At 43.6% G+C, this 14,889-nt stretch overlaps 1 protein-coding gene across 5 annotated transcripts in view; it reads right to left on the reverse strand.

Annotated features, from left to right (window-relative positions):
* Positions 1-10,276: 10,276 nt before the first annotated feature.
* arap2 (ArfGAP with RhoGAP domain, ankyrin repeat and PH domain 2) overlaps positions 10,277-14,889 on the reverse strand; it is an 88,332-nt gene continuing 83,719 nt past the window's right edge. For all 5 annotated transcript variants that reach the window (XM_028999609.1, XM_028999610.1, XM_028999612.1 and 2 more), the window contains exons 30-33: positions 14,102-14,137; positions 13,641-13,704; positions 11,619-11,729; positions 10,277-11,537 (exon numbers count right to left, since the gene is read on the reverse strand). In XM_028999609.1, the coding sequence (XP_028855442.1) occupies positions 11,178-11,537; positions 11,619-11,729; positions 13,641-13,704; positions 14,102-14,137 (571 nt within the window). In that variant the 3' untranslated portion in view covers positions 10,277-11,177. The remainder of the gene's footprint in view (positions 11,538-11,618; positions 11,730-13,640; positions 13,705-14,101; positions 14,138-14,889) is intronic.

Below are 14,889 nucleotides of genomic sequence, written 5' to 3' on the forward strand. Positions count from 1 at the left end.
ATTAATATGTTCCAATAACAGTGCAGCCAACACAAGCGGCAATAAAACGCACACAAACACACCACATCCGGAGCTGAAAGCCCCCCCTTGACAAATGGATCGGGGCGCACTTAAAAGCACCGTGCATCAATAACACGCCGCGAACGTTCGCTTTTAACTTCTTAAATGTAAGTTAGGCGAGATGAGTTATGGGCCGAGGTGGGCCGGCGAATGTCGCAACGAAAGCGGGGCATGATGCACAACCACAACGGCTGGACTGGAATATCGCCTCCGATCGGATATCAGCTCTGTTTTGGCCCTGAGCTGTTTTCCTTGCTGTCACGCTGGATCAGAGAAGCGCACCCCCCCTTCACGAGAGGGGTCACTTCAGGGCCGCCATGCAGGTTCACCGCTGCGCTTCTGACAGCTACGCTGTCTAGATGAATTCCCGCCGCGGACGGGGGGCTTCTCTCTCTCTCTCTCTCTCTCTCTCGGTTCCCGCCGTCTCTCTCGCTCTGCCGCGACGGAGGCGACTGCCAGCGCCTGTCACCATCAGAGCGAACAGCGTTGGCTGGCGTTAGATCTCGGCTCCCCGATTGTTGCGCCGCCCGAGTCCGAGCATGTGTCGGTCCCTGTTACGGTAATCCCGTCACTCTCTGGCCAACTGTCCTGCCTTTTGAGCGAGAAGCTGTTGGCTCAGTTCAAATCCGGCCCTGACAAGGCCGAAAAGCTCGCCTCGCTGTCGCCCGACGCCGTTGTTGTCCCTTCCCTCTCCCCCTCGTTCCTTGTTCCTTTCCTGCCATTCACAGGATGCTCCTCTGATACCAGTCAATAAATAAACCTGTGCTACTAATGCCATAACGGCATCAAATAAATACATTTAGTAGGTGGAATGATGCCACAAGCAAGGAACACGGCACACGGGGGGCTATTTTTGAGCTGGCAGTGCAGTGCGGTGCTATGTGCTAAGCTTGGGGACGTTTTACTAGCGTAAGGTCAACGCTGTCTTCAGGTTTTATAAATAATAAGGATTAATGAGGACAAATAAATAGAAGTTCTGGATGATAGAAATAATAACACAGCATTAAAATGGATGCACAATTTCTCCTCTGCAAGACGCAGATAACCGTGGTGGCCTGGGGCAGTGCTGGCCTTCCGGGTAAGGAGACACACCCGTGATCATAAGGTTGCCGGTTCAAATCCTGAGCAAAAGCACCGTCCCCACACGCTGCTCCCCGGGCGCCTGTCACGGCTGCCCACTGCTCACCAAGGGTGATGGGTCAAAAGCAGCGGACACGTTTCGTTGTGTCACCGTGTGCTGTGCTGTGCATCACAATAACAATCACTTCACTTCACTTTCACTTCACTACCATATGCATCTTGTTTTATCTATCTATGTGATCAGAATGTTTAAAATGTGTGTTCCTCATCTGAACATAGAAGGTTGGTGGTAGCCTGCTGGTTAAGAGACCTTGTGGTTGGAAGGGTCGTTGGTCCAGCAAAGTTACTACATTTGGTGCCTTTTAGCAAAGTGCACTGCTCCCCGTGTACAGTAGATAAACGCCCGCTGCTCCACAAGCGGACGGGTTTGACGGCAAAATGGTCACTTTTTCAGGTCCGAATTTAAATAAATTCACCCAAGAGAGGATGGGCTGTTACCTCCAACCCAGCCCTTTTTTGTTCAAGGACTATGGTTTAATCATTTTTAGGAATCAGAAATTGGGAAGGGGAAGGACATCACCAAACTCTGCTGACCTCAGACCTCAGGACCACGCCCACTGCCGAACCAGACGAGTAGATCATCAGCAATTTCATTTCGGCATTCACACAGTGCATGAAAAATATGTCTCTCAAGGGCTGCATAGCTGATTAAGGCCTATTTAATATGCGTGTACACAGACATCTCATTTGAAGTCATAAGTCTGATTTAGCGTACTTTCAAATAACTGCTGACGTTCAGATTTTTGAACGCGTCTCTGGTGGATGCGACTTACTGCCGGACAATTAACGTGGTGATAAACGTACGATGCGTTTCATAATTAGCTGGTAGCGCGTTACCAGCGGCGTGTGTTAAATTTGGGTCGGACAATTCGGAGATCCGTTCTTGGCCCTTGGTTTCCCGCCGGCCCCTGCTGCCTTCAAACCCCCCCCGTGTTCAATTGCACAAGCGGCAGGAAACGTGGCAGGAACGCCTCGGAACGAGCATTGTTATTGTCGCGTGGTTCCGTGACGATAAGTGGCGAAGTGTTCGTGAAGCTTCTGTGCCTGTCCCCGTGTTTACCAACCCCGAGAAGGAAAAGCCTGTAACTCGCTGGAGTCAGTGTGTGTAATGTCAAGTAAAGGATTTTCAAGATGCTTTAACAACCCTTTTCATTCCTGCCTATTGTGAATGTGTGTGTGTGTGTGTGTGTGTGTGCACGCCGGGCCTCGGCAACACACTGTTATAATAATTTTAAATGAGACGATCTCTGCTGGGTGCTGTCTGCTGAGAGTGTTTAGTCTCCCGTCTCATCCCCGAATGCATTACAGCGGTGAAGAGTGTTCATTCTGATCTCTCCTCTGATTCTCCTCCGCTTATACACACACACACACACACACAAAGTGGCATTCATAGATAAAGAGTCTTAATCTGAACGCCACTCAAAACTACAGCTCCGGGCGAATGGTCTTCATATCACTCAGAGACGGGAGGCTAACAGAGACGGACGCCCCTGGAAGCTCGCGCGGCTATCAATTAGCCATCGGGAGCGTTTGGAAAGGAGCGTAACGGCCAGACGAATTAGCATTACTGCGTCAGATAAGCCTGCCGTTACAGTGGGACACCGGCTTTTACCCGCCGGCAGGCCGGGGCCCGTGCGTACTGGGTTGGCGGGGAAAAAAATTTTGGTAGAAAATTTCACTCGTCAAACGTGACTGGAAAAACAGCCAAAAGTTTTATTTGTCATCGTCTGACTGCATTAACATGTGACCATAATGGGAATTTTTGAATGCTTCACCCATAGCGTTGCGCTTATACTACAGGTCAGGACATTTAGCTGCTATTTATGGGTAATTCTGCATATTGTTTCTGTAAGGAACCTGCATTTTGTTTTGGGGCAGTGGTCGGCTTATCGGTTAAGGAAGCGGCCCCCGTAATCAGAAGGTCCCCGGTTCGAATCCCGAATCGCCAAGGTGCCACTGAGGTGCCACCGAGCAGAGCACCGTCCCCACACACTGCTCCCCGGGCGCCTGTCGTGGCTGCCCACTGCTCACCAAGGGTGATGGGTTAAATGCAGAGGACACATTTCATTGTGTCACCGTGTGCTGCGCTGCAGTGTTTCACAATGACAATCCCTTCCACTTTTGTGTTCCACTGCTGTGTCAAGTCATTAAAGTTTTAGCACTGTGTTGTTCCTGTGTGTCACCGGTTTGGAGTATTTGTCATCCGACTTGACGTGAGTCCCTTGTCTGTTAGTTGTGCCTCCGTGTCCTTCTCTTCCTTCCCAGCCCCGGTGCATGACTGTTCAAGAAACAAGCTATAAACAGGAACACCTGTAACATTAATAAAACATCGTAATGATCATAATTTATTATTGTGTGTCACCCACATCCATATTTGTTTAAATGCTGATTATGTTATTTTTGCGTCGGGTATGGATTCAACCATAGCAGTCAATTGCTGCTTTAAAAAATATATGTTTTACGATTGATCATCGCTATCATCCATAACTGTCTTTTAATTAGGGTTTAGTTATTTATTTGAGACCAAGAGCTTGATTACGTGTCACAAAGACAACAGTGTACCAGGGCAGCCATTTTAGCTCCTCTGACAAGAGAAATGAAAACCAGTTTGATATACTGACCCACAGCCTTGCATGTTTTATGACTCCAGCACCCTTACCTTCGCCTCTGTCTATTCCCACACTCATTTATTTATGTATTTACTCACCAGCGCTGAAGTTATGGAGGGGAGCGAGGGATGAGGGAGGGATGCGAGGATGGATGTGTAAACAGCATTTCTCATTAAGATAAAGAACAGCGGGCCGCACTGATGAATGCAGAGTCCGCGACGGCACGGCCATTTTCACCCCCACGCTCCATCACCACGGCTGTACTCTCTCTTTTCACCATCACTTCCCTCCATTTTTCACTCTGTGTGTTCCATTTTATTTTTTTTCCTGTCTTTCAAACTCTTACATTTCTTTCACCTCGCATTCTGATTGGCTGGGATGCGTCTCTTTAAATTTTAATCATGCTTTATCCCACATTGAGATTGCTGGGACAGTAACCCTGGCTTGGATAAGTGGCTCCAGATGATGTTTGTTTGGGAATAGGTTCCAAACGCAGTGAAAACCAATGTTCTCATGCCCACCCTCACACCCTTTGTGGCCTAATGTGGCAAAGCAAAGATGTCAAGTATGAGCAATCACCGAGGCAATGGCAAGACCTCCTTCATCACTTATTTACCAGCCTTTACTGCCATCAATTACCCATGATCCACTTTTCTTCCTTCTCCACTCCCATTCGTCTATTGCTGTCTTCTTTTCTTCATTAGGGCACATTACTGACACCAGAGTGTACAGCGGATTTGCTCAGTGAACATCACACACACATACAACATACACTCCACATTAAATGCGTGTAGTATCGACATGATATGAATAATAATAAGTCCTAAGGTTGTATGAAGAGCAGAGCTTAGAGAAGTCATTGACATGAGATGACCAGATAGATATGTGGACATCAACATTTTAGGGGGATGCTAGGAAAATACATGGGTGCACAAGGTGTATGTGAATAATTTTACACTGAAAAGCCATAACATTAGCACCACTGAATGTTACTATGTTGGTGGGATATATTTGGCAGCAGGTGAATGTACAGTAGCTGCTGTTGAAGTTAGGAGCATAACAAATGGCTTAAAGTTTTCAGTGACTTTGACCAAAGGACCATTTTTTTTTATGACTAGACAGCTGGGTCACTATCTATAAGTCGTCAGGGTCTACCGAAAAATAATCCAAGGAAGGAAAACTCACCAATGCATGTGAGCTCTGTTGTGTTCACCGATCAAAAAGACTTGCTGCAGTATCTTAAAAGAGAGCAAGATGTGAGAACACACAGTGCATCAGAGATTGTTGAGTATGGGGCTGCGTAAGATCATGCTTACCTGTGTCCGCTGGCAAAAGCTCCTGCAATGTGCAATGAACAACGGAAGGGTTGGTTAATCGAGTGTTCTTTTTACATACAGTATATATACAGAGTGAGTTTGGTAAATGGAAGCCAATGAGCAGCCTGGCCTTCTTAATAACCCAGAACTAACCGGGGAATCAGTCAAGTCACCTGTCCCAATGCAACCCTTCATAATCTGTAGCGTCAATGAAGTCTCATGCGAAGAAGAATGAAATGGCCGTTTTAAGCACACTGCGGCTAATCTAGAGACAGGAGCGAAGCCGAGTTCTGTGATTGAGTATGAGCCGTGCCGGTCTCCCCTCAATAATACATGCCACATTGACCAAGACAACAGACTAATTATGGCTTGTTAAATATTCCATCAGTCCTGTCCTGGATGGGACCGATGTGCCGCTCGGAGGGGCTGATGGGACGAGTCTGGCCAGCTACCAGGTCTGCCCGCCCTTGCCGTTAATCAATGTGAGTCTAAGGGCTGCAGCGAGGGATTATGTTCTGTGCAGCATCGTTGTTCTGTGAGAGGATGGATTCTATTTTTATATAAGCACAACGGAGCATGCAAACACAATGGCCAAGGCATAAGGCCACCTATAGATTTCTTCCCCCCCTTTATCTGTACATAGCATCACTCAGAGTGTTATTCTCTGGCTTATGTCAGGGTATCCGAGTGTGGTATCCCAGGGTTTCACAGGAACGCCCCTCCCACCCCTCTTTCTTGTGAGCGAGCGCTGGAATTATCTCTTATCAGACCCCCATTGTCTTCCAGTGGGGTAATTAGGTGCTTTTGTAGCTCTGTGGTTACTCAGAAATCTCCTGCGCCAACAACGGCCATTATATTTACATCAGATAAACGGCGAAAGCGGAGGGAAAAGAGAAGAGCCGGAGGTCCAAATGGAGACACGAGTTTTGATGCAATTGTTCGCGCCAAAAAATAAAAACCCATGCGCCAAGAAGTACGCGTATCAGATGGAGTCGGTTGTTCAAGTCACATGACGAGCGTGCTTGACCTCTTCAAACAGAGTCAGCGGCAACGGGGATTGGGAACAAATCTGAGCGGGAACCCCATCGGCGCTGAATTAACAGAGCGGAATTATAGTCGCTAAAATGACAGACAAACAAACAAACAAACAAACGCTGCATGGTGGATTTGGGACGGCATGCAAGAAAGTCGCCTACATGCGGGGCGGCAAAACTCATCTGCTTGCGCTCTTGTTTTTGGCCACGGTGCCGCGGTAATTTGGACTCGTTCGAGCAGACAGACTGCGATATTGTTCGCTGGCTGGACTTGAGTGGCCCGTTTCCAGGTGAACACAGAGCAGAGCTTGCGATTCGACGAGGCCGTCACGTGGGCTGAAAAAGGAGAATAAATGCAAAGAGCTTTAGTTTTAATAAACAAGGGTCTTCGTAAACGGTAGAAGCAAATGCAAAATGTAGTTTTAGGTGAGCCGACCTCAGCTCAAATCAAACAGGACACAAAATTGCTAAACATATTGTGTAGTTGGTGCTACTGCTTCCTATGGTTAGATTTGTATAGTTCATGTACTAGACATTTCAAGGCCTCATTCTTCAATTTTAATCGACTGAACAAGCTAAAATACAAATCGAAACAATTTAAATTCATTTTGAATCATTTTAATTGGCCAAAAAATACAGCACTGTGGATGCCGGGCCCAGACCCAGTTAAATGGGGGGGGGTTGCATCAGGAAGGGCGTCCAGCATGAAACCTTTGCCAAATCAATTGTACAGACAACCAGAGCGAATGATCTGCTGTTGCAACCCCTAACAGGAGCAGCTGAAGTCAGAGGTTAATGATGGTACAGTCTGAACGCTTCACAAATTCTTCTCCAGCACTTTCTAAAGCTGAAAAATGTCTGGAATCTGTGGTGACCATGTGGATGTTTCTTTAGTTTATGAGAAGATACTCACTGCTGGTTGCTGGCTTTATTAAATCTAGGTGGGTTTTTCCAGGTGTTTTTTTGGAGAAGCAGAGTACCTACCAGCGCACAATCAGATTCATCAGCTCACCTAACCAGTAGATCTTGTATGGATGTGGCTGGAAGCTACACTACCTAGAGAAGATTACATTTAGTGGTCATACGTGTTGGTCCCCTGGGAACCCCTCAGGCCTAAGTATCTTTGCCTGGTTTAGAATGGTGGTGAAAGGGGTTTGAACCTGGAACCCAACTCACAAACGTAACGTTTCTTCTACATATGCAACAGTCTAGGTGCAGAAGTGTTAATTACCGGACTGGACCATTATTATTTTTTATTCAAAGTTTCTCTGTGACAACTCTCCTTGTCACAGTCGCCTCTGGCTTTTGCTCACTTGAGATTTTATGAAAATGACTGCTGCCGTACAAACTTAACCACTCATTTGGGTCAATATGTTAACACAGCTGAGAATTGACTACAAATACTACCCGTCTTGTTGATTTAATAGATCAAGACGGAATTGAAACATTAAGTCATGCCTACAATTCTGAGGATATCTGCCACATGCAGTTATGCATTGCCAGTCTATGATTTTACCACGAGGCCAGCTTGAATACAAATGAGCCAAATATTTTAAAAAATGGTTTATGTAAGATTTTAAAACGTGTAATCTCTTGCAATCCTGCACAAGTGGATGAAGAAATCTAGGTAATCACAGAATTCAAGCTATGCTATGCTAGGCTGTGGTGTAATCACAAAAATACATTAGAAATGCACCAAGTGATGCTTTTTTAAAGAAGAAAAGCTACGGAGCTAGCTTATGTGTTCAAATGGTGAACATGCTTTATAGACAACTACCTCATTCTCAGGAAAAGTTAAAAGCATATCCCACTACTATCTTAAAATTCTTTTTAAATATACCTACTTCAAGTAAATATGCAGGACTGTATATACACTAGCTAAGATGACAATAAAGTTCACTTTGACTAAAAAATAAATACATTTACATTTTTTCTCTTTGTCTGACTGTCCCATTTTGTCTTGGAACTCATCTAATATTTAATTGATTGTAGAAGAAGGGCTTTTGGTATTTATATATGTCACCAAGGGACCAAATAAGGTGAAAGTGATCAAAAGTGTCACAAGAGCCACATAGGAAGTAGGTCACATGACACGGGTAGCTATTTGGTCTTAGCTTTTAGACAGATGGCTGTAGCCCACCTTAACTGGGGAGTCCAATGGCCACTTGTCCCTTAAAACTTCTACTCAAATGGACAGCAGATGGTCACTTTTCTCTCTTGGATCAGTGGACACTGTGAGGCCCAGCAACTTATTCCTATTTTCTATATTCATTTATTTAATTATCGCTGGTTAAGTGCTGGGCCATCTGGGAGTGATGAAGAAAAAGAGAAACTTCCATCATTTGTTACCTACAGGCATTCTCCTAGAATGGTCCCGCTAAAGATGAGATGGAGGCCCAAAGGGCCAATGCAGACATCTTCCTCTTCAATGTTCAAATGCCAAATTATGTGCTGATGGGAGGTGAGAAGCTTAAAAGGGACAGTCATTCCCCTGCATTTCCAATCTTGGCAACAAATGAGACAATTGAGCCTCTTGCCGTTCTCTGCACACCATCCATGCAATTGTCTCTAAATGCACAAGCAAATCTCCTGAAAGGCCACCCTCATCTTTTTCTTTTTAAGATTGGGCTATTATACGTGCAGCTTTAAGTATCAGTTGTTAAAAGTGCTGCCAATTCCAAGATGGTGAATCACAACTCACTCGACGCAGTCTCGAGCCCCCCGGCCTTACTTTCCACTGTAATTACAAAACTTTATTTACAGTTAATCCTGCTGAATACCCCATATTTACTGGACGATAATATCATCTATGCATTAATAATGAGTCCTGAGCCCTCACTGATTGTTTCCTTTCTCGTATGGAGCAACGGCCATTGGCTTCGCAATAGAGAACAGGAAGCTCTTATCGGCAGAGACGTCTGCAGCTCCGGAAGCTTCTAAATCTTTTATGGGTAAATATTTGTGTCATTTCCCTCTTTGTGTTTCCTTTTAAATTAAGCCCCCCCAAACCTGATAGGGCCATTCTACTGGTACACAGTGCAAATATGACTTGATTCAGCCATGGACTCAAAAGCATTAATAAAGTAATAAGGAACGATTCTGATTAAGGGCCACTCTTAGGCACAAAGCAAATGTCACAAAGCAATGTGATTGCTATTTTTTTTTATGGCTATGGAATCAGCATCATTTTTTCCCCAATAATTATTCAACCAATTCATGTAGTATAATGTAGTAAGGCAGTAACTTATTGATATAATGATACGGGTTAGTCCCAAATTACCATAATTGGCTTTTTGCTTTTAGATCAGTCAAGTTTGCAATTTATATAGATTAATACTCAGTTACCAAGTTATTCAGTGCAAATATGACGTCTCATAAATTAATCAACAAGCCATGAGAAGCCTGTGCTGCAGTGACTCTTAGGCTCAAAGCAAAAAGTCCTATTAATTTTCCAAAACGGCTGTGAAATCAGCATGAGCTAACCATAAAAATGTATTAATTATTGGCTTATTTCTTCAAGTTATTTCTTGGATAGTCAGATGCTAGAACTAAAAGTAACAGTTATTACTCCTACTATATGTAAAAGTAAGAGTGGTCAGTGCTAGCTGTCATTCAGTTTCTATCTATATATGTTTGGCCTATAGGCATTTGTAAAAAAAACAAAAAAAAACATGCTTATTCAAACACAACTCAACCTTCCTCTCTCGTCTAGCAAAGTCAGCACGGAGCGCATTATTGCTTTAATTATCGTTCAAATTCCCATTCACTCTGCCATATGGTGACCTTCACTGAATAAAGCGTCGAAACCCACACAGGAACCAGCGCCTAGGCGAAGCTGACGCTGTCGCACGCCATGCACGGCGGCACCGTCACTTTACAATGCACCACGTACATGTGCCACACCTCTCCCCCTGCCGTCACCCTCATTAACGGCCCCAGAGGAGCCCTTCTGCCACACACTGACGTGAAACGACCGGCTGAGGTGAAGAGCAGAGATCGATTTTGGTATGATGGCTGTCAGGAGCAATAGTAATTGCAGCCATTCACCATTAACAACAGAATACTAATTAAATGAAAAGTGTCACGCATATTTACAAAAGGCAGTCCCACAGTGCAGGAATGGTCTGAGACTTTCAGTTTTATTGAAAAGTGCATTAAAAACCGTAATTATTGCTAAAAAATAAAGTTTCATGGCAGAGACAAAACTAACACTGAAGGAAGGCAAAATGGTGAATATGAAAGCTCACAAGCGTTTATGAAGAGTTCCATGAAGCATCAGTGTTGCATGGGACATGCAGAATGCAGAATGCCCCATATACTGTATATATATAAAAACTTTAGACTGTAACTGCTGGCTGTAGTGTATAACCTGAGGTGTTACAGTATTTTAATACTAATACATAATAGAAAGCCAAAAATCCATAAATACACACACACATGGTGAAAGGCACAAAAAAAAAAATATATATATATATAAAAAATTACAATATAATATAATAATATAGCTGTCAAGGTTCACTGGTAAAATAACACAATAAATATTTAACACCACTAGTTTCCTCCCAGCTCATAGCACATTTCCTAGTCCGGTACTTTAAACCGTCCTTAGCAGACATATTTCCATGGCCAAACACTTTCACATGTGGATCCTGGAGAAAATGACAGGCTCTGAAAAGTTATAGAATTACTGCATGACTTGAGTGTGTGTTTCATCAAAGTGCATTGCGCTGTTGGAATAATACTTTAACCCTTAAAAAGGCAATTTTTTTACTTTAATATGAAATGCAATGCAATTGTTGCATAAATTGAAGGATTAAAACAGTTTTATTAATGATGTTAAAAATGACTTGTGTCAAATTATTGATAATATCTGTTAAACAATCCTAATCCTGTGACTCCATCCGATGTTTTCCTATAAAAACTCAACGCATGTATTGTATAAAATAATAAAAAAAAAACAAAAAAAAAACAGATTGTTCATTCATCCACCCATCATTGTCATCCGTCACCAGGCACAATCAGCTCTCTTCCAGTTTTGGACTCCTCCGCCCTGCCTTGTTGAGGACGGCGTTGAGTTCTCTGATGAGGCTGGGGGGCAGCTGTACGCCGCAAGCCCCCGGCAGTCCTTTCCTCTGCGACACTTTACCCTGAGGCCTCGTGGCCGAGAGCGGGAACGGCGCACTGTGTGGCTGGTTTGTTTCAGGAGATGCGGGTTTGCCTCTTAACTCGTGCTGGTCAGCCGTTTTGGGAAGACTGGACTGTTCCTTTTTAATCAGGCTGTTAGCGATCAGGGTGGCGTTGCGCTGGTGGATGCTTTCCTCGTCACCTCTTGCCTTCATCTCTCCAACGTACGTGTTCCTTGATGAAATCCTGTTGTTCTGTTGGGGGAAAAAAATCAGCGTAGATGTCCCAGATGGCACCGATATCATGAAAGATCATACGAAATGGGTGACGCTCACCTCCAGGTGGCTTTTGGGGGTTCTGCAGATGGTCGACACGGTCCTCTGTCGCACACAGTGACCAACACCTTTCCACTCTTCATTTTCTTTAGGCCAAAGGTCACAACCATGCTTAAACAAAAAAAAAAGTACAGTGAGTGATCAATATTGTCCTGTAATGGATCTTTTCAGCCCCAATGGTCTCCCATGATGACCAAAGGTCAGTAAATGCTGAATTCTAATGAATAGTATGTTAATCATACAAAACCTTTATCTAGCAGAACATAAACCAAAGCAAACCGGTAAGGAGGACTTTTGACAGATGTCTTGGACAATATAATCATAAAATCAAATAAGAAGAGTATGTTCTGAGATTAATTAACCATACTGGGCCAAAACTAGCTCCTTTTGTCACCCATATCTACATATCTCCATTTGAAAAACACTTTTTCAAGTTTCAAGTGTCTGTTGATGGAGAAGTTTGGTTTCGTTACATCAGGTTCTCAGGGACCAGGCAGAACTCGCGGGTGAGAGGGAGCATGTTTCACACCGCTATGTAAATAACTCCTTTTTGACAGAAGGTATGAAAACTTGAAAGCATCTCTGGGGCTTTCGGCAATAGTTCATATATGGGACTTTCCCCCCCCCCATTCTTGTTCTGTACTTCTGAAATCATCAGAAGAATCCTGTTGTCGAACGCCTTAAACTCATAGCCCGTAATGACGAGTCTCCTGTTCTGCTCTGTGTCTCTTTGGAGGGCTCTTGAAGGGTTCTCTACATGTGGTATCCTTCTAAGCCAACCATGTCACAGAGTCTCGCATATTTATTTTCGTCAACACGCAAGCCAGTTAAAAGCCGTATGAAAAAAAGTGGGCGGTAAGAGGCTAAACTGTTCCACAGCAGTTTTGCATGGTTTAATAACACCACTGAATTAGCTCTGTGTGGAAAACAAGCCAATCGGGTTTGAGCTGATTGACATTTTAATTAAAAAGGGGCATTATAAATTATTTCATAATAAAACCAAATTATGAGTTTGCAAAAAAAAGGATTAATGCACAATATGGTTCCAGAAGGGTTCAGGTTAGGGACATGAACCTTTTGCACCTACGATGGAGACATGGAGATCTACTGATCCACTTATACACAAGCAACATGAGAGAAAATGAGCTTCCATATAACTGGAAATAAGTTATGTAAAATAAAAAAACTTGGAGCTGAACAGAAGCTGAAAGTTGTAGATAAGAGTTTAAGGGCAGGCGGGGAGGAGCGGAGATCAAAACAATGCCTGCTCCACTGTGCCGAGTTTTTGTGTGTTTGCCTGGACTCACTTTAATTTCTTTTCTTTTTTTTTTTAGAAAAACAGTTTGCGAGTCTAAACCACCTTATTTCTTCTCGGAAAATATCTTTCCCAGATAATGTGATTTATGTTAGACTACAATAGCTTTTAAAACATCTCTTCTTATTTGAGTTTCTCATATATGTATGTATGTATGTATGTATGTATGTATATGTCAAAATCATGATCAGTGTATTATTTTATGGTTACATTTTTAAGCAAATCACTATATTACAGTTACAGCCAAATTAGATGCATCAGTTGTATCCTAGTCATTCATGTCCCTTTCGGTTTAATTTAGGATGGAACAATATCCTTTAGATGACAATAGAATATCCATATGCCGTGTAAACATCATTCTGGATTTAACGTAATAAATTAAAATGGGAGCTGCATTAGAACCAAATCACTAACAAGCAGGACCTACACGAACTGTCCACATAACTGCACCTTTTTTTCACCTTCTAGATTTGCGTATCTTAGAAAGAGAAGTCCACGACCCTCCAGGAGCCACTGCTGCCGTGACATGAAGTTTACCTGAGCCCATTACATTCCTAGATGTGCCCTGTCAGAGAGGGCCGAGAGGCACAGCTGGTGCAGAGCACCACCAAACATGCCGCTCTACCCCCTGCTCCACTGCACAGCCTGGATGATGGCGAGCTGCGCCCCGATGTAGAAGATCTTGAAATCCGTAACCTGTTACTCACCTTAGCTCTGATAATGGAGGTCACCCAGTCCAGCTGGGACTCGCTACCCTCGCAGCAGAAATACCTGAAGGTTGTTTAAAAAGAACGAGCGAGAGAGGCGGGGAGGGGGGGGTGGTGAATGAATGCTTGCATGATTGGTCAGAACAGAACACGCTAGCAAGACAATCAAGCACAGCAGCAGAAATGACGTACAATGTTCATAACAGCAGCGCGCCATCATTATCTCCGAAGTCAGAGACATATTCTCCGCCTATCGCCAGATCAACGGGCACAAAAGCGGCGCCTTACGGGCCAGGGACACTCTGAAATACAATTTCCTTGCCTGATTGACTCATTTCCTAAACTTAATGGATCAGATATTTTCTTCATTCCTCCCCTTCCTGAGTCTGTTTACCAGGGAAACGGCGGAGTAAAAAGGGTCATCGACTATCTGATTTATGAGCTGACGCTGTTGTACTCACCACTGCTGCTTTTCCATGGACACAGTGAAGCCACAGCTGTTGTGTAAAACACAGGGGAGAATATGTAAAAAAAACAAAAAAAACACTGGTGTTTGTCTGACGACAAACAATAACAACAACAAAAAAAATAAATAATAATAATAATTATTATTATTATCATTATTATTGTTTGTTGTTGTGGTTGAGACGATTATTTGATCAAGTTTATTATTATGTATTGCTTCTTACCATTGTACACGCATAATGGTAAGGTAAATAAAATAATAATTTAATCTGTTTTATTGCATCAACATTCCATACAACAATAAACATTTAAATTCTAATTAGCACACGTAAAGTATTGTGACGGGTGATAATTGGGCTGACGCACTCTCCCTCCACACTCGCGACTGATGACAAGGCCCATGAATTACAATGACACTGCAGCATCGGGCGAAAATAAAAAGAATCTGTATTTAATAAAAACAAATTCCATTTAATCAATTGTGGGGGAAAAAAACGACCGCCGTGGCGCGGTTGATGATGGCGGCCCGCTCCAGAGTCGAGGCTGTGCCTCTTCGGGGAAGAGGAGAGAAGGGCGACAGCAAAGGCGAGCGATATTAATGAGGAAGGCCAGTAATGCGCAAATAATTACGAATCTATCTTAATATTGCATTAAGAAATGTCAGTACGTCTCTCAGTTTGGCCAAACTAATCCTGACTAATGAGGCCTTACTCCGGCCCTTTCCGAATTCATTTTAATGTACGCTTTGCTACCATTTTTTTAAATAAATGCCAAGGCCCTAGTT

Source organism: Denticeps clupeoides, chromosome 1, assembly GCF_900700375.1.
Source record: "Denticeps clupeoides chromosome 1, fDenClu1.1, whole genome shotgun sequence".
Taxonomy (NCBI): Eukaryota; Metazoa; Chordata; class Actinopteri; order Clupeiformes; family Denticipitidae; genus Denticeps; species Denticeps clupeoides.